Here is a 20,942-nt window from a genome sequence, read left to right on the forward strand (position 1 = left end):
ATTTAATATTATTCTTGCCGTTCCCCAATTACCATAGATTTAGTGGTTATTGCTGACTGCTAGAAAAATCGATCAATTAAATTACATGTTATAAACAGAAGACTATTTCAACTTTTTTTTAAATATAAGCTCTTTTGTGACCATCCACATTTAACTGTACATGCGACCAAGACTTGGGTTGCAAAAAGCTACCGTCTGCCTTACTACGAAAACTATTCACACACGAATATTACTGTTTCAACAGGATCAATGAGCTGGTTCCAACAGGATCAATCCAATCTGCTACTCTAGTTGGAATCGTTAAACAAAATTAATGCTACAGATGAAAGTGTCAAAGTTTTATAAGGATAAACAGTATTTGGTGCTGTTATAGATTGAAGAGTTAAAAGTTTTTGATGCTACAGTTGAAATCTATCCAAGTTTGAGCTGTAGTTAGAAACGTTAAATAACAGTCTGTCATGATTGGTCACACATTATAATGTAGTCACCCTAACACACTGAATATCTTTAATGGACTTGTTTCACCAATTTCAAATTAAACAAAAACAATACACCAGGTTTAGGGAAAATTTCAAAAATAATAATACACAATAATCGAACAGTCAGACAGAGCACAGTGTGAACCCGTGCCGGCTGAATCTTGGTTGCAACTGGTCAATGGGTCAGTAGATAAGTCCAACCTGCGAGAGGAGGGTAAATAGCAACAATGATTACAGGTCTTTGACACTGTATAAGTAAACTTCAAACAAATGGAATTAAACTAAAAGGCGTATAAGTATATATAAAGTATATAAGGCATATAAAGAATTAATCCGATTTTGTAAACATTTTACCATGTTTAAACAGCACACAAGTTATTATGGAATGAACACAAGTAAAATATAAACTTACTAGTATTCGGTAAAGTGATGATGAACAGAAAAGTCTTGAAAAAAACATTTACTAAATCAAGATATTTGATATCTTCAAATGATAATAAAATAAAACCAGATTTTAAGTTGTTGCTTTTTCATTTTATTAAAAACACAAATAAGAATTTCATATTACAACAATACAAAACATAAATAGAATATGTATAAAAAATGCTTAACAATTTCATCACAGCTTTTAATAACGAGCAAATATGTACTTGGTAAAAAAATAAAAATAGAATACTATATGAATATACTGCCTCAATTAAGGACGGTTTATATGTACATGTAATTGATTTTAATTTATACAGATAAAAAGAATTAGACTAAGGATTGCAATCATAATAGATTTTCAATTTAAATCTTAGTATATTTCTTAATTATCCTTTTACATTTTTCTATTGTAAGTGCTCCACATGATCTATGTACAAAATTCAAATTTTATGTTTTTAGGCTTGACCTCAGAGCAGGTCTTCAGCTTCTGCTTTAACACAATACCAATTTTTGTTCAGTACTGATATCAAAATGAAGGAACAGCATTAGTATTTATGTCTTATCTATTTTATCAATTTGGATGTGGAATCAGCATGATGAAATTCAAACTTATAGCTACAATATTTCACAATAACATTGTGTTATATGGTAATCATTAACAGAATATAATGTGACCTGTAAAATTGGATACAGTGTGATTGTTTACATCTTGACAACTTTGAAAATGTGTGAGATAGTCATAAGAGTATGGATAAAAAGAATGTAACACATTGTTCTTTTTTGGTAGATACTAAAGTATGTTATCATAAATATTCTTAAAATACTAGCTGCGTTAGTTTTACAAAAAAATACATCAAATAATGAGAAAAAAATGTGCATTTGTATATGAGAATAATTAAATAACAGTCACCCTAACCCTAATACTGATGCATATTCAATTCATATCTATATATTCAATCCCTTATTTTCGTTTTTTTTAAACATATTGTTTTTTTTTCAAAAAACAGGTCAATAAAATTTTTTACTGAAATATTTCCCCGGGAAATCCAACCATTTAAAATTAAAATTCTTACATTTTAAAATTGGGAGATAAACGCTTTTTATTTTTTTCCTTAATCAAATTTCTGTCAAATCAGAAAAAATGTTCCTTATCCATACAAGGAAATAACAGATTTTAAAAAGGAGAAAACAAAAAAATTAACGGGAAAACTAAAATTAAAATATAAAAGGACTTAAAAGGCACAGTAAGCCCCAAAATATTTTTTGTTTTTGTTAAATTTGATAAACCATGTGAATTGTAGTTAGGGATTTAGAACATTTTTAAAATGTCCTTACCTAAAGTAAAAAGCACTTATTGGAATACCTTCTGATAAGGGCGCAAAGTGGTATTTTAACTTCCATACAGAATACAACAACACTATATAACTATACAAGTTTGCATAAATGCAAAGGAAGCAAAACATGACTCAGTTATATGGCCTATAAGTTACTTTTTTTGAAACTGAAACATGACACCAAGAATATAAAACTTTTGAAAAATAAATATTACCATTTTTTTAGGCTTTGTGTGCCTTTAATTTTCATAGAAAATAATAATATAGATTATGTTGACAGATGGAAAGTTCACTATTAAACATTTATTGCATGAACACTTCAAATTGTTTCTGATTAGATCCACTTGGAACCTGCATTATATATAAATGATTGTTTTCCCATGTTAACTGGTCTGTAGTGAGCTGAAATATGAAAAATAAAATACAAATAAAAACATGAAAATTGAACTTGTTTGTGTTTTTTTCTCTCTGTAATACTGAAATAAAACAACTGTCCCCTAAACAGAAAGTCAGAAATAGATTCACTGAAATATCTTATCATATGATTTTCTAATATTTTTGAATGATGAAACAATACTGACAGGGAGAGAGGGACAAAATATGCTTATCTCTGTAATTTATCATGAATGTAACCATGAAGTTTCTAATCAATACCCAAAATGTTATATCTTCCCACTGATAACCTGTCAATACACTGACATATTATTCTATTATCCCCTCAAAGTCACACATGTTCTTGTACAGAAGGCTTTGACAAACAAGTCATATTGGAAAAGTAAAATGCCAGCCATGACGTCAAAAAAGAGAATATCAAACCAGCTGTGTGGGTAGTAATCTAATAACTGTTGTTATTGTTGTCTTTATTTGCTTCACCCTTCACACAAAACACTGCAAGTGTGGCATTATCTTAGTCCTCACATCACCCACAACTTTAATTAATTAGTGAGTCAATTAGTTGCAGTTTTTATATAAAAAATATACAGTTAACATGTTGGTAAAGTATCAAGAAGGATGTGGTTTTTTTTCAAGTCCTTGTACAAAATATTGTCTAAGAAGAAACACCCAATATTCTTGTCTTTATAATTTCAAATGGCAATGCAAACTATAAGTTCTAATGTAATTAAGTTGTCAGTTAAATCTACCTTGCCAAATGTAATTTGTAACCTTCATTGAACTTACTGAGAATAAATCTGAAAGTATCAGGTTTTTAATACTGAATATAATTTGAAATTTTATCAGGATTCTCACATGACCATTATTAACCAATAAACCACATTGTAAGGTTTATATAAGATTATAAATACTGTTTATATTTTTCTGGAAAATAGGCTGCTTAACACAATGAACTTATAAACCTCTAACTACTGTTTTTCTGCATAATTTCTCAATAAAAATAGAGCAAGGTTACTTGTTTTCTAAGCAAAGACATGGTAGAAATAATCAATAAACTTATATGATTCTCTGTCAATCTCTAGCCACTAACAGGCACAAACTCACTGCTTTTAAATCAATGTTAAATAGACATATACTGTCTTTGTTGCCATTGATTCTAAATGTTTCCAATAGTTTCTACAGAAATCCAATAATTTCCTTCAGATTTCAAAAGAAGAGTGTTGATATCACATAACTCTGATTAAACTTCAATGGCTGAGATATCTGATATTCAGGACATATATATAATAGATAATTACTTATCATAAGAATATTTATAACAAGAGCTGTCACAGGAGACAGCGAAGCTCGACTAATAAAATACTGGACGCAGTAAGGAGGACAAAACTATGAAAGAAAAATCAATTATGTATAATTATGTATTAAGTTATAGTAAAAAAATAACATTTGTTAACATAAATTCCAAGATCAAGGGGAATAGTTCTAGAAATAGTCACGCTAGAGTTATGAACCTTGTCACACAACATGACATTTTGTGTGTAATGATAAGAAATATATATTTGAAGTTTGAAGTAAATGCCTTAAAAAGTAAAGAAGTTATAATATTTCTTAAAGAAAATCCTAAGTTCAAAGAGAGATAAATCTGTAAATATTGCTTAAGAGTTATGAACATTGTCACATAAAATGTAATTGATGATAAGGAATAAGTATTTGAAGTTTAAGGTAGATACCTTTAAAACTAAAAAAGTTATAGTAAAAAATAACATTTTTCTAGTAAAAAAATCTAAGTTTATGGGGAATAATTCATGCAATATTGGTGTTAGAGTTATGAATCTTGTCACATAAGATGTGTGGATGTACATATATTTGAAGTATGAGGTTATCCCTTTAGAAATAAATAAGTAAAAGTAAAAAAAAATATTTTGAAGGTCTAAGTTCAAGGGAGATCTGAAAGTTGTTATGAACCTTGACACACAAGATGGGATGATGATAGTACATATAAATAAGTAATCCCTTAAGAAAATAAAGAAGTAACAGGAAAAATAGTATTTTTTGAGGAAAATTCTAAGTTCAATGGGAGATAAATCTGAAAATATTGGTGCTAGAGTTATGAACCTTGTCACATAAGATGTGGTTGATGATAAGGAACAATTTGAAGTTGATACCATAAGAAATGACAAAGTTATAGTGAAAAATATTTTACTGCACCAAAACTTTAATCTGAAATCTGGACGCGGACGCCGGGACGAGTAGGACAGCTCTCCATATACTTCGTATAGTCGAGCTAAAAATGACATATACACAATTTGGCAGTGAAACAAATCTTTAATGTTACTGAGATTCACCTTGGGCAAGAAAAATTCTAAATTTTAAATCAGCTATGACCATACATTGATATTGTATGCCTTGAAATATAAAGTCATATGTCCATCAAGAGTAGGCAAATAGTTTACATAACATATATATTGGTGCATATATCCAACATAAGTGGCAAAACAAGTTCACATTAATATACTGGTACTTTTATCCACCAAGAGTAGCAAAATAGTTTACATGAATTTAATGGTACATTATCCTACAAGTGGTCAACTAGTTAACATGATCCTATAGGTATGTACATCCTTCAAGAGTGGCCAAATAGTCCACATGATCCTACAGTTACATAAATATCTTAAAATAGTGACCAAATAGTTTAAATGAATTTGATGGTAAATTATCAAGAGTGGTCAAATTTGGGACTATTGTTTTAGATAACCCTACAGTAACAATTTTCCTTTTTAGAGTGACCCAAAAAATTAACATCATTAAAAAATACTTTTATCCTTTTTAAAGGGGGCCAAAAAGTTTCAAAATATCCTGGTATTTTTCAACAAAAAAAGGCCAAAAAATTTACATAGTAAAAAAAACTTTACCTACAAAGGACCCCCAAAAAATAAAAAATGAAAGTACATTTATTGTTTTGATTACAAAATTCCCCTTTAAAAATTGCCAAAAAGTTAAAAATCATGCAGGTGCATTAATTTTATCCTACAAAAGTTGCCAAATAGTTTATATGAATATACCAGTGCATTCATCTTACAAAAATTGCCAAATAGATGGTGTTTTCATCAAATATCTTAAATCATTAGAAAACCATCTAAAATACTACTGACAGAGCTTTGTAATAAACCATCTGTGAGTTCTTCAGAATAAGTTGTTTAAAGGTAATTTTACTATTTTTAGATCTGACAGCTCCCCATTAGGGTCAACCAAAGTCCTTTTTAGAAAATCTGAAAGAGGCAACCAATTGTTCTTTAAAACTTTAGTAAATCGGTTCACATACAAGTATGAGAAAAAAATATTTAAAGGTATTACATTTAAATCCAGCTGTCTCTATAGATGCCAACAGCAAATTTATTTTGAACAAATTTGATAGATCTATAAGTGATGCAATGAAAATGTGGTGATTAAAATGTTGAAATTGTAATAGTATGAGGAACATTTTAGATAATAAGAAGCACACAAGAATACTACACTGCAATTTGCTGTTTATTTGACAAATACTTTCAGAAAAAAAACAACAACATTATCAGTGCAGCAAGACAGACTAAAAAAGCCAATACAAGCCAATGCTCATCAGAAACATGTTGTTCTGGTAACCTTAAATTATAAAACTGAATCATTCAGTGTTTTGCTCAAACTTGTCTGATAATGGAGGGCCAAGAAATAACATAGGGCCTGGAGATAATGGAGGGCCTGGAGATAATGGAGGGCCTTGAGATAATGGAGTACCTGGAGATAACAAGGGTTTGTAGATAATGGAGGGTCTAGTCAGCATTGTGAGCTTTCTAATATACCAATCTATATGAAATTTCCATGACTATATCTAACTTGAAATTTGACTTCAGCGTATAATAAACCTTAAGGCTTCATATTTTATATAAATCATATATAACAACTTTGATAATTTATTATTTTACCTGGTCCTGGTTGGTCTAGATGTTTAGCATTTGAAGTCCATCTACTTGTTGTTGAAACAAAAGCTGCTCCGGACATATAATGTCTTGGTGGACCTTCATAATCAACAACATCATAGCTCCCCGGGCCTGGTGGCGGAGGGGTCACAGGCAATGGCATAGCAGGCGCTGATATACATAAATAGTGTTTCCTCCTTAAATGATAAACAAACAGATGATGTTTAATATAACACTGAGTGTAAAACAACTTCACTTACAGCTGAATATACAATGAATGAAGGAACTGGCCGCAAAAATAGTTTCTTCAACATAAAAGTTATCATATATAGTTATAAAAAAAACAATAGTTACTTGTAAAAATCTAAATTAGTTAAATTTTAGCATAGATCAAAGATAGATCAGGTACTTCACAGATGTCTAACAACAGGTTGATAAGAGTCAGTACTTTGCACCATATTTTTCCACTAATTGTTGCTCTCTCTCTGAAATTTATTGCCAGAAACACTAAATCTTGTACTGCCTTAAATGTTTGAGAACACTAAAATATATTTGACATCTTACAATAGAGGGTACATTAAACGTTCAATCTAAAACAAATTATCAATGAAAAAGGTACTTACGGAAAAAGTTGTTTATGAGCAGGATCTACAGCCTCCCCAGGTTTGTAGGCACCGGGTCCTGGAAACTGTTACACAAACTTATATTACTCATCTTTTTGTACAAGAATGAAACTAATCATTTCTCAGTAACTCAATATTTCTTACAATGATGCAATCTTTAGTTACAATTCTTAAACAAAAATACCAATTTTATGACATTTATAGGATACTTAACACTTACAAACTTAATCTTATGATGTTTCACAGTCTATGCAATTCATAATACTTTTAAAATATAGTTTTAAAATATAGTTTTAAAATAGAGTAGAATGATGTCAAGAGAAATAATAAAAGTTCATGTAAATATGTATGTTTTAATTATCTCCCTTGACAATGCTGGAAATCTTACCTTAGGTGGATCAGGGGCCATTTGTCTTTTAGATGTTGATTTAAAACTAGAGAAAGGAATTTTCACGTTCTCATGTAGTAACGAGTCGTTTACATCATACTGACCTGAAAAGTATGTAAAACATTACAAATATTCTGATTCACTCTCTATGATAAGTTTGATGTTATAACCTTTTTAAATGCAAGTAAAACAAACCAAAAACTAGAACTGTGTCCAAAGGACACGGATGGCCCCACTGACAACATTTATATGGTATATAGTGAAAAAATCAACAAAGGGCCATAATTCTGTTAAATTTGGTCGCAGCAAAAATTCCTTCCTTTACTACCATCTACACATTAAGGTTGTTCATCCCTGGAAGTTTAAGCAAAATCTGCCATCCGGTTTAAGAGGAGTTGGGTTCACAAAATTTCTACATAGTATATAGTGAAAAAATCAACAAAGGGCCATAATTCTGTTAAATTTGGTTGCAGCAAAAATTCCTTCCTTTACTACCATCTACACATTAAGGTTGTTCATCCCTGGAAGTTTAAGCAAAATCTGCCATCCGGTTTAAGAGGAGTTGCATTCACAAGATTTCGGGACGTACGGACGTTCCAACATTTTGGGTTTAGGGGCTATTTTCTTTGTTATTTTCTTTGTTTTCTTAAGGGCTACTAGCCCATAAACCCTTTGATCACGGAATGAACCTATTGTTCTCTTTTGTTCTCTTTACTGTTACATAGCCCCTTAACCCAAAATGTTTGCTGGGACAGACGTACCAACATTTGGGGTTTATGTGCTTTTTCTTTGATCTTTATGTGGCACTTTTCCCCATAAACCAGTAAAATTACCACATAAACCAGTCGGTTTATGGGATTTTCTTCCTTTTTTAACTAAAATTATGGACGGAATGAAGCTCATAGACCATTGGATGTTCGCCCAGACAGACGTACGAACGGACAGACGGACAAGTGCAACGCTATATGCTCCCCACTTTGTTGGGGCATAAAAAAGTATTTTAAGCTCAAACTTTATTACTTAAGTTTACAAATTATATATACATACTAATGATAGAAATGGGTTGGCAACTTTTTAAACTGAGAACTCAGTTAATGTTATTTATTTGTTATTTATTCGTTTTGTATAATTCTTGTTCTGGCATTTTTTTCTATTATATATATTTAAACGAGGATTGTTTGAAAACTTCTTATAATTTCCTAATTAAATGTTTAATAATTATGGGCTAAGGTGCCCATCTTTGTAATATTTCCAGAACGATCCAGAAGGTTGTTACAACTCTCTTTTAATTGAACCAAATGCATTGTATATATATACATATGCTTAAATATTACTTGCAAAAAAAGTAAATACATTCATTACACTTATATACTTAAATGAAACAATACATTACCTGGTGCCGGCATCTTGGCTGTATGTTTTATATTTATCATTTCTCTCTTTGATTGTGACTTAAACGCTGCATCAGCTGTAACATTGTTTGCCTTGCCTAACTTACTTCTTAGTACCTGTATTATAAACATAAAATTTCCTTAAAAATACTACATTGTTTTATTAGTACTTTATATAAAATTTACAAAATAATATTGGTCTCAGTGGCGTTTATTGGCTATTTTAATAACACTGGTTTGGAGTTTTGACGCGTAAGAGGCCATATGCATGAGCTTCTTAGTTTTTCATGTCAAAATAACAAATACATGTTAAATAGCTGATCAACAACACTTGATTTTATTTCTAGCTGACCATGAAAAAGCAAAATAAGGGAGATCATTAGTGCTATTTTCTAGCGAAGATATCCATAATGATTTTCATATTTAGCTGCTTTATTCTGCATCCAGTCCCTATTGTGACTTAGGGACTAAACTAGAGATAAAGTTGTTTCATTCTAAATATTGTGCATTTCTATATTCTATTATTTTTCACAAAATTTTCAACTATTTATTAGACTAGAGTTTATAGTGTTTCGAACAATGCTGATAAAACTATCTACATCCCATCCATTTAAGGTGAGCTGCAAGCTTTAAAATGATGTGATTATGCTGCCTTTTATAAATAAGCAGCATGCACAGTATAATGACATACCTGTGCATATACAAAATAACAATTCCCTAATTAAATGGCAACAACAATGCAAATGTAATCTGAGCATATATCACAAAATCATAACTTACATTGTAAGCATTTGGCGCTGGTTTTTCATGTTTTGGGTCATTTTCTATGGGTACAGCTATAGGTTTGTGAAAGTTACCAGAAGTTCCAGACTTGTTAAAATCTTTTTGTGTTGTCAATAAACTAGGTAATGCATAAATTCCAGGACCTGGTGCATTGGACATCAAATATCTTGTGTGCCTTTTTGTCTGAAATCATAGTACATAGACATTATATTCATGATTAAAAAATATAAATCTCAAATGCATGTATAATACTGTCTGGCTGATGTAAATGAAATAGATTTGTAATTTCATTCAAACATTACTTACATTTTTTTCAGAGGATAATCTTAATAGTAAAGAGAGGCATGACAATGGAAAATGTCCCTCTCTATGAAGGTCTTAATCCCCCAAACCCCATTATGCTTTATCAGTATAGGGGGATTATGAATGCTCAAAAAAAGAAGAAAAAACAACAACACAAAAGTAATTACTTTTAAAATTTATGTATATCTGAAAAGTAATAAAAAAATGGTTAAACAAGAAACATTGCTTAGGTGATGGATGCTCCAGAACCTGCTAATTTGTCAATGCTTTTCAATGCATGTCATTAAATAATATAAGGCAGTAAGCATAATTGTAAATATCTAGTTTAATCACAAGTGACTTTGATCCCAGTAATTCTAAGTTAGAAGACAAACCAAGGTGTTTACTTGTACCAACCAAATATAATAGACATAAGTCAATAAATAAAGACTGCATGAGCAAGACTGTGCAAACAGATTTCTTTTAGTATGTTAACCTTACTAGACCCAAAGTTTGAAGATCACCAAAGGTATTTTCCTACCAAATATGAAAGACATCAGTCAATCAATAAAGGGCTGTATAAGCTGAAATGTAACAAGCATTATTACATTTTATTAAGGGAGATAATTAAAACACCAAGTAAGGTAGCATTATTGTTCTGTGGCAATGCACTGCTTCTTTCTGGCCTCCTCCACTGATGTGTTAATAAAAAAGTTCAGTCCTTTTCAAGTTATTCTCCCGACAAGCATCATTTTGTATAATCAAGGGACATAATTCATAAAGTTCTGTAGAGTTATGGTTCTTTGACACTGCACTTTCTTACACTATTCTCTATAACTGTGTGAAGTTTCAATGAAACATTATAGACTGTATCTCTATCACTATGTAATTCCTTTAATACTTTTCAGTTTTTTCTCCAGGCAAGCATTAAGTACTTCAAATGAACATATTAAAAAAACTAAGCTATGTAGAGATATGACTCTTAAATGCTGCACTCCCTCTCACTAGTCTTTATAAATAGATTGGGTTTTAATGAGATATCATTTCTACTCAGGATGCCCATTCCTGCCTGTAGTAAATTATGCTCTAAAGCATCTGAGATCTTTCTCCACTATTAAAATGGAAAGTCGCTATATGACCTCTCTATTGTTGATGTGATGTAACCCCCCCCCCCCAACTTAAAGAAGGCAATCAATAAATCAAGGTAGAGGTGTGCTTCTTGGGCAATGCACTTGCCCTCACTGATCTCCATCGTAGTGTAAAGTTTATATCAAATACTTTCTATACTTTTCAAGTTTTTCTCTTAGACAAGAGTGTGCCAGAAAGATGGTTTTATAGAAGATCATGGACAAGGCAATGACTATATGCTCTCTCAAATGTGAGGCTGGAAAGATTGAGTTCATCTTATCTGATAAGAATTCTTTAAGTACGTAACAAAGATAGAGAGTAAAACTGATAATGTATTTGAATCAAAAATTTATATTAACATCATTCTGTTCATCTTGTGAAACAAGATTTCTATGCAAGGTTGAGAAAGTAAGCCCTCTATAATTATAGAACAGAACAGAACAGTACAGCTGAAGTAAAAGTCAATAAATACCGGCACACACAAAAAAGTTAATTTATTCTTAATACCTTTGAGGCAAATCCACCAGTTCCTTTCTTTGAAAAAGATGCACTGCCATTGTCTACTTTAATATGTCCTATATAGCTTCCTGGTCCAGGGGCATCAGTCTGTTAACATAAAAATATCAATAATATTAAAATTTAAAACAGTATTAAAATTTAACTTTTGACAAACAAACAGATTGCAGACTGACAATATTTCAATAAAGGAATTTGACTAAAGTTTGCTGGTTTAGATTTAGTCACTGTTTACTAATGAGCATAGTCAGTATTATACCATTTGTCCTTTGTAATGCACCTTAAAAACTTTCCTTATTTTAACACAGAACAGTTATATAATGAAATTTTCCATTATGTAATTTGAGAATTATGTAAATTGAAAAAAAAAATAGTTATATAAATCAAGCACATAGCTGAGATAATTTCATCACAGTAGTTAAATAAGATTAAAACCTTTAACAAAGAGATGTGGTCAATAAACCTATCAGTATGTTAGTTTATGTATACAGCTCCTTTATCTTCTCACTTATCACAACTTATATAAGTGCCCCCTAGGGGACACAGTGATTATCTTATTATCATTGACATGTTGTATAACATCAAAATCAATGAAGCAGAACAGTCACTTACATAACCATTTTTTTTTTTGGCTTGCATAACCATTTTTTTCTTTTGTTCACCTACAGTTATATAATTTATGATTTTTTTTTCATAAACAATAAAATATGTCAGACAGTCTTTTTAAATAACACATTTCATTCCATGTTTTCTCTTGTAATATTGCCATAAACACTGACAGATAGAAACTAATCAGTCTCTCATAATGAAAGAAAAACTATAGGATAAAACTTCTTAGCTATTAAAATATAACTGCATTAAAACTTATGATAATAAACACAATCAGATGAATTGAATAATTAAAGGTCATTGTACCTAGCATTTCTTTTTATGATTTAAAAAAATCACTTAACTGACCTTCTTAGTTAAATCAAACAATTTTATCATTAATGAACAAAATAAACATAAATATAACTGTCTTATGAAATAAAGAAAAAAGCTTACAAAATGACCCTCTGGTTGAAAACGTTTAGCTTGAGCATTGAAGCCTTTCCTGTCTGCATTGTCAGTGACTATTGTTTGATATTTACTAGGAATTGAAGATGTGGCTGCCACTATTCCATGGCCTGGAAAAAGAAAACAACTTTACTATAGTAAATATAAACAGTCTGATATCACTCTAGACATATACTAAATATAAACAGTCTGATATCACTCTCGACATATAGTAAATATAAACAGTCTGATATCACTCTAGACATATACTAAATATAAACAGTCTGATATCACTCTAGACATATAGTAAATATAAATAGTCTGATATCACTCTAGACATATACTAAATATAAACAGTCTGATATCACTCTAGACATATAGTAAATATAAACAGTCTGATATCACTCTAGACATATAGTAAATATAAACAGTCTGATATCACTCTAGACATATAGTAAATATAAACAGTCTGATATCACTCTAGACATATACTTGAGGGCATTGGTCTGTTCTTTTATTTAGGGTCTAGAATTTAAATGTGTTAATATGTTATTTTGTCGCCATAGGTTTCAATTATTCCGATGGATTGTTGAATTAAAGAAAAAAGAACATAATTGAACATATTGTTGAAATATCTAAAGTCATTAAAAATCAATAGTAAGACCTTGAGAACCTTGACTTAAGAGCTTTTTGTTAAGTATTATGTCACATAAATAGTTCACAAATGTCCCTTTTATAAAAGATTTCGCACCCTGTCAAAAGTGAAATTGTAAATGAAGGATTTTAAACAGTCTTATGCAAATGCCATTTGAAGTCAAGCTATAATTTAGAACACTTCTAACTGTAATAGAATTTTATCTTTTAATTAAAACTTTATAGCTTCAACATATTGCACTCTCTCTCCATCACAACAGCAGGTTCTGGTCCCTTGGGATCATTGGTTCCAGCATACTGACAAAAGCCTCCCAACCTCATCAAAAAATGACATGGTGGACAAAAGCCCCCCCCCCCCCCCCCATGAAATTTACCCCCGGTCCATCAAATTTACAAATTTACATAATATAATAGAAAACATATTATTAATATTAAAGAATATTGTATGGACATCACATGTAGGGGATGTAGTGCTAAGGATATTGATCCCTTTACAAAATAAAGTGTTAAACATTACTCCTCTTCTGGCCCATGTTTTGTAAATGAAAAGCTATGAATTTAGTATCGCATGCATGTTATTTCATCTGTTATCATATACTTTGTTATGACTTCAATATGAACATTATAAATAAACATTAAAAACAAATTCTGGTAATTTTATCTAAAAGTTAGTGTGAACCTTGATGAATTTGAGCACCTGGGTGTTTTAAAAAAAGAACGTAGTCAGTCTGGTCTATAAAACTTGGGGGGCTTTTGCCCTATCAATTTGTTTGGAGGTTTTTTGTCATGCCTGTATTTTTGATGGAGGGGCTTTTGTCCTGTGTAAATTTAATGGGGGGGGGGGGTTTGTCCATGCCGCTGCAGAGGCATTAGGGATGTTGCACTTTTTCGTTATTGCTTAGGTATAAACTCAATAAAACCAAGTCTGCAATTTCTATGTACTTTCGTTGTGATATCTTGCCAAAATATTTGATCACCTGAGTATGAGACTGACCTCAGGTTCATTTAAATATGCTTGGACAGTTATGATAACAATGCCATGTCCTTTTAATTTATTTTACAAAATACTTTCTTTTACATAATTATAAAGACATACATTCTACTATTTTATTTAACTGTAAAATAAAAATTTAAATAAAACTGAAGTCTTGAGTATTGAAAACAAATATGTTCTAACTATATGCATGCCGGGCCTCCATTTTTACAAACTTCCCGGAAAATCCACCTCACACATGCGCACTTTGATATAAATATTTCTCTTGGTTTGCGCCAGAAATTGTTTATCTTGTTTATTTATTTATCAAGGCGTATGTTTTATGTCCTTACAGGCATAAGCAGACCATTCCTACATCTGAAAATGACCATACGACACCTATAAATATGACGTCACTCTGAGATATTTTTGCTTCTGGGCTTGACCGACTAAACTATAACAAGCCGTAAAGTCTGATATATTGGACTAGAATAAATTTGCAAATTTAAACAAGGTTTCACAAACGTGTCTTACTCTGGTTAGGTTTCATAACGAGTCTGATCCAAAACTTCAATGCCGCATCACACAAAAGAAAATATGTTTAAAAGAGCGGCTTATAAAGTTTTGGAGACCAAAACTACAAATTGCCCAGTTTTCACAACTTGAAAAACCGGGAAATTATCGTTAAACACTATTTGAAAGCCAATGGAAAATTGACAGTGATGAAAAGGAATGAACATAATCATGTATGAGATGTAACCACCTTTATGAAGATGCCCCGACGGGTTTCTGCTATGAATTCTTCTCACATAATCTTCGTCGACAACCCGAATACTGTCAGTGGCAGCCATATCTAAACAACCGATTGACACTTCCGGTAGGAAGTGATCACGATAACAAAGAGTTCTAAATTTACATCCCAATAAGAATTAACAGAACGTTAATAACTTAAATAAAGTTTAATAGATGATGATATTTTTATTTACGTTATTCAAAATTAATGAAATGATCTTATATATCTGTATTACAATTATCAAAAATTACTACATATATAATTAAAAGTAGTTCTGTTGCTTAGGACAGATTGCTGGTCATTCCCATTCTCCATAGGTTATATGTTATTTCATTATGGAAATCATTTAAAGTAAAAGCGACTCAAAACTGCCAAAACTTTAATAATTTCAATACTTTCTTTCTGTATTAATATTTTACGTTTCAGAGAATGCATTTTTGCCAAAGAAAATGGAATGATTATTTACATAATATGTTATATAAGATAAGGAATACCCTATTGAATGATAATGTAATCGCCCCTATGTTTACTACAGTGGCCAATGAAACGATAGCATTTTGGCGTAAAGCATTATGATTGGATGAACCATGAGCGCGCGCCATATACAAAGCATCGGCATATAATTCTTCAGTACAACTGGACATTTCATTCTGACAAGATAGAAAATTTTTTGGAGGGAACATAATTCAACTTTTGTATTCTAAACTTTCAACATAACATCATGCTGTCAACAAGTTCTGCACGAAAAGAAAACGAATTGTCATCAAATCTTGGCAAAATGAAGATAATCGACGAAAATCAAGTAAGTAAACAAACTATCATATGTTATGGCGGGGTAGTTTTCATTCGCTGATTTATTAACAAATTCATTTTTCTCGAACATGGATTAGAGTCAATTACATATTTTAATGCTATACAATTTGTTGAAGTTATTTTGGTTTCTTAAATTGGCTTAATTTGCGCAAATTAATCCATTTGACAAAGTGGGGTGAATTTGCGCCAAAAACTGAAATCTTTGTTTACAAACGGACTAACGTGTGAAATCTTTTTTAAAGGACCTTTTCACAGGATTTGAAGTGAAATGGGCCATTCCCTGTTGCATTTAAGCTATGATAATGATGCTTTAATTTTTTATTTCCAAAAAGTTTGCCCCGTTTGCTTATTGCCTTCAACCAAAGACAAAGCAGGCCAGGCAAAGCCTTTGCAAGTTTTTGTTTCGATTCAGATTTCAATTACAAGTAATGTAAAGTTTAAAATTTTGAAATAAGTTCACTAAACAGAATTTGTCATCATGCAGCGGTTTTTCTCTACTTGAATGGTGCCGGTACCAGACTGATTGGGAAATTTTTTTTATGCATTTTTTTTATTCATTTTTCAGCTACAAATAAAATTAGTCATTGTGAATAAAGATAGCTAACAGCTTCCATTGTCTAGGTAGTACTATTGAGTTGTGATTTACATGAATATGTTGAATTTAAATGATTTCAGAGAAATCACTTAATTTGGCCTTGTGGGAATTTTGAACAGCCATTTTGGGAATTAAAACATTAGAAATTGGGAATTTTAATGTATATTTTCTATTGGGAACAGTACCCTTTTAGGGTAGTAGTTATATACATAAAAAAGCTCTGCTCTGACATCGTTCTTTAAGCTTGATAAAAAGTTATTGACAATGTCTGTAAAAAGATTGAACCTAGATTGAAATGTTTAAATTGTAAACTTTAACTTATTTCTACCGCCTTAATACTTGAAACCAAAGTAAGTTAGCATGAATGAAAGATCTGTCAATACAGGCACAGCTGCTCAATAGGATAGTTTATAATGACAATAAGTGCCAGTTAAAAAAAATATATGTACTGGTCAAGAATTTGAAAAATGGAACAAACTCTTTCGACAAAATATAAATTCAATTGCAAAAACTATTCATTACATTTTTGTTTCTTTTTATTTTACAGCCAAAGAAAAAAGTTCTTGGAGAAATAACCGTAAGTATAAATAATTTCATATATAAAGTATTAAGAATTTTATTGTACAGTGTTGCTTCTAAATACATTACATGTTCAGGTTATAATATTTATTTTTTGTGCGTGAAACATTTAATAAATTTTAATAAAGACAAATTCTATTTGAAAGACCCTGCTGTATCACAATTAGAGCAAGAACAGATTCCCATTTGTTTTTCATCTATAGCATATTTTCTATTGTGAATATACCTTAAAAAATATTTCAATTCATATTTCAGAACTTGCAAAGAACAACCAACAGCGGAACCTTAAAGACTGAGGTAATTTATTTTACTATCTATTTGATTAAATATAGTATTGGAGTGTAAACCTCTTTATGTTGAAATCTGTTTTTTTTTAAATAGTTATTGATACATTTTTTTAACCTGTTTAACATGTGTCATTGTGCATTCTAGGTGCCTAAACCAGTTGAGAAAAGGTCTGAAAAAGAAATTGAACCACTCTTGAAAGATAACCCAAACAGATTTGTTGTTCTGCCCATCCAATACCATGATATCTGGAAAATGTACAAGAAAGCAGAAGCATCTTTCTGGACTGCTGAGGAGGTTGACTTATCTAAAGACTTGTCACATTGGGAGGCCCTTAAACCAGAAGAAAAACATTTCATCTCTCATGTACTTGCCTTCTTTGCTGCAAGTGATGGAATTGTAAATGAAAACTTGGTGAGTTTTAGTAAACAGTTTTATTCAAACCTTATTTTTCAAATTTCAATTGTGTTTTTATATACAAAACTACTTCAAATTTGGTATCCTGAAATTTAAAGGATCTAGTTAATAACTTAAAAGTTGTTAACCCTTATGACTTCAATAAAGTAAGAATTAATAATTTCTGGTCCACAGCAAATGTACGGTTTAAGGGGAAGAGTACTTTGTGGTTTAAAGGTTATGTAAAATGATTAGAATTATTGTAATTTTTTCAGGTTGAGCGATTTAGCAAGGAGGTTCAAGTGACAGAGGCAAGATGTTTTTATGGATTCCAAATAGCAATGGAAAATATTCACTCTGAAATGTACAGTTTGCTCATTGACACATACATCAAAGATCCAAAAGAAAGGTAATTTTTACATTTATATTTCAACTTCTTGAATTTATTTTCATGTTGATATATCATTTTATTCATTGATTAGGTTTTTGACAGATGTCAAATTAGTTAACTTTAATATTTTGATAAAATTGCAGTCCTTTTTTTTTTATTAAAAATCAATTGCATACAAGGAATAAAATTTTCATTTCAGAGACCATCTATTTAATGCTATAGAGACAATGCCTTGTGTAAAAGAAAAGGCTGATTGGGCAATTCGTTGGATCAATGATGGACAGTCACCCTATGGAGAAAGAGTTGTAGCTTTTGCAGCAGTTGAGTCATCTTTTTCTCTGGGTCTTTTGCTTCTATATTTTGGTTAAAGAAGCGTGGTATTATGCCTGGACTAACCTTCAGTAATGAGCTTATAAGTAGGGATGAGGTAAGAATCATTCTCTCGTAATGTTATCAGTCTGCAATATTTCTAAAACAAGCAATTTATGAACATGTTATGTTTGTTCTAACATTTAACAATTACCAAAATAGATTTATTATATGAAGTGGCAACTAAGGCTGTCATTGAATATCGCAATATCATTATATCATCAATATTTATCAGTGACAAAAATGACAAAACAGACTTCTGTTAGTTTGCAGTATTTGTAATATCTAATACAAGCATGTATAACACCACGATGCCAATTAATAATGCATATTTAAATGTGTTTCTTTGTATCTATTGTCAAAGTCGATATGTCGTCAATATTTTTCTCTCAATATATTGATACAAATTCCATCAATGACGGTTCTAGTGGCAATTTTTTCTGACAGGGAAGGCCCCTTCCCCTAAATGTGGGAAAAACTTATCACTATCTTTGCAAAAGAAGAAGAAAACTAAGATGGGTAACTAAGACTATAATTAAGTTGAGATTCCATTTATGTTTCAGGGTCTTCATTGTGACTTTGCTTGTTTGATGTTCAGTCACTTGGTAAATAAACCTTCACAAGAACGAATCTACCAAATTATAGATGAAGCTGTGAAAATTGAACAGAAATTCCTTACAGAAGCTCTTCCGTGTAGATTAATAGGAATGAATGGTGATCTTATGAAGCAGTACATTGAATTTGTAGCAGACAGACTGCTTCTAGAACTAAAGTGTGAAAAGGTACCTTTGCTTTATACATGTAAAATATTTAATTGAAATTCAAATTAAAGTGGTGGTTAAGTGTCTGCCTCTCATCCTATATGAAGGAAAAGGCATACAAGGGTCCCAGTTGTGTGGCATCGTGTGATACCAGTTCTGATTACTCCCAAAATGTTTACTTTTTCATCAAACTGTATGAATACAGGTTAAATGGTCAGACTAAATGGCAGGATGCCAGAGTGGTTAACATGTTTGACTAGTAACCTAATGATCCCTAGCTACACTAGTTTAAACCGTCAGGGGCAAGTCATTGTTTCCTTGAGTTAGTTCTTGCTCAGTACTGATTGGTTCCAGGAATGGATTTGAAAGTGTGTCTAAAAGCTTATAGCTTCCTACACATGAAACTAAAATAAATTTTGTATAAACCAAATGTTCAGACAAAATACATTAAATACAAGTGCAAAAGTTTTATTAGAGAGCAATGAAATTAAGATAATTTATGGGTTTAAAATTCCTATATTGTATAAGTTTTCAAGCATTGCTCTCCAGAATAGTTTATAATGTACCTAGAAAATTTCTTCTGAATTGATCTAAAGAGTTTTTGTTTGATTGTTACTTAATAAGTAGTTTTTTGTACTATTTTTCAGCTTTACAACAAAGAAAATCCTTTTGACTTCATGGAACATATATCACTTGAAGGAAAGACAAACTTTTTTGAGAAACGTGTGGGTGAATACCAGAAAATGGGAGTGATGGGCGGAGGTAGTTCAGACAGTCATGCCTTCACTTTAGATGCTGACTTCTAATGATAGACAGAATAGATGCATCATGAGTGCCTTATTTTACCCCGAGTGTGTTCATTTCAATAGGATATGATCTCAGCTACTGTTGACTTATATACTTAGTGTTGAAAGTTTGTTGATGGATTATGTCCCAACAAAATCATAGAAGTAGATTGAAAATAGTGCCAGAATTTATTTATCATTTTTTTATGTGCAATTTTAACTCTTAATCCATTTAGTTTTACAATATTTATTTTTGTAAATATTTGGTTTGTCATTTTTTTTAATCATAGATTTTACTCTTTAATTTAGTTTTAGATAAAAAAAAATGATTATGGAACTTGATACCTTTAAAAAAAAACAATAATTATGTGAATGATTTTTAGACTGAGGAGTCTGTTTTTTAAATGCGGGTATATGTGAATTAGTTTTATTTATTGTAGTTTTAATTGATCTGGCATGTTGCGTTTTATTAAATTGTATTGTCATAATTATATGCATTAAATGTTAAAAAATATTTTTTTTATTTTATTTTACATCATCTATCCCTTGCACAATATGAACATTGTGATACAAAACAGTATAATTAATCTTTAAAAAAAACGGAACTTTAATGTTTGTGTTAAAAGCATTACACAACATCCCTAGTATGTGTTAAAAGCATTACACAACATCCCTAGTATATTACAGGTTTCTTACAGATCTGGAAATAGAAATATCATTGAATGTTAATTAGACCACAGCTGTTTTCTCTCTGCTAATCGGAGAGGCTTAAAAGTGTTTGATTCACAGTAAAATATTTGATATAAAAACCTGTTAT

At 30.8% G+C, this 20,942-nt stretch overlaps 2 protein-coding genes across 2 annotated transcripts; one reads left to right on the forward strand and one right to left on the reverse strand.

Annotated features, from left to right (window-relative positions):
* Positions 1-2,527: 2,527 nt before the first annotated feature.
* LOC132745301 (O(6)-methylguanine-induced apoptosis 2-like) lies at positions 2,528-15,277 on the reverse strand. The gene is made up of 9 exons (XM_060734189.1): positions 15,122-15,277; positions 12,741-12,862; positions 11,688-11,786; positions 9,768-9,953; positions 8,990-9,104; positions 7,597-7,700; positions 7,209-7,273; positions 6,592-6,782; positions 2,528-2,641 (listed from the first exon to the last, which is right to left on the reverse strand). Exons 1-9 carry the CDS (start codon positions 15,207-15,209, stop codon positions 2,574-2,576), a joined length of 1,038 nt encoding a protein of 345 aa, XP_060590172.1. The 5' UTR covers positions 15,210-15,277; the 3' UTR covers positions 2,528-2,573.
* Positions 15,278-15,752: 475 nt separating this feature from the next.
* On the forward strand, positions 15,753-20,639 carry LOC132745300 (ribonucleoside-diphosphate reductase small chain-like). The gene is given in 9 exon segments (XM_060734188.1): positions 15,753-15,953; positions 17,107-17,136; positions 17,394-17,435; positions 17,571-17,837; positions 18,095-18,228; positions 18,410-18,534; positions 18,537-18,637; positions 19,143-19,361; positions 19,988-20,639. Coding segments are annotated over 9 exon segments (1,158 nt in total). The 5' UTR covers positions 15,753-15,872; the 3' UTR covers positions 20,147-20,639.
* Positions 20,640-20,942: the final 303 nt, after the last annotated feature.

The sequence above is a fragment of the Ruditapes philippinarum genome, unplaced genomic scaffold (genome assembly GCF_026571515.1).
Source record: "Ruditapes philippinarum isolate M1 unplaced genomic scaffold, ASM2657151v2 ctg5177_1_1_1_1, whole genome shotgun sequence".
NCBI lineage: Eukaryota > Metazoa > Mollusca > Bivalvia > Venerida > Veneridae > Ruditapes > Ruditapes philippinarum.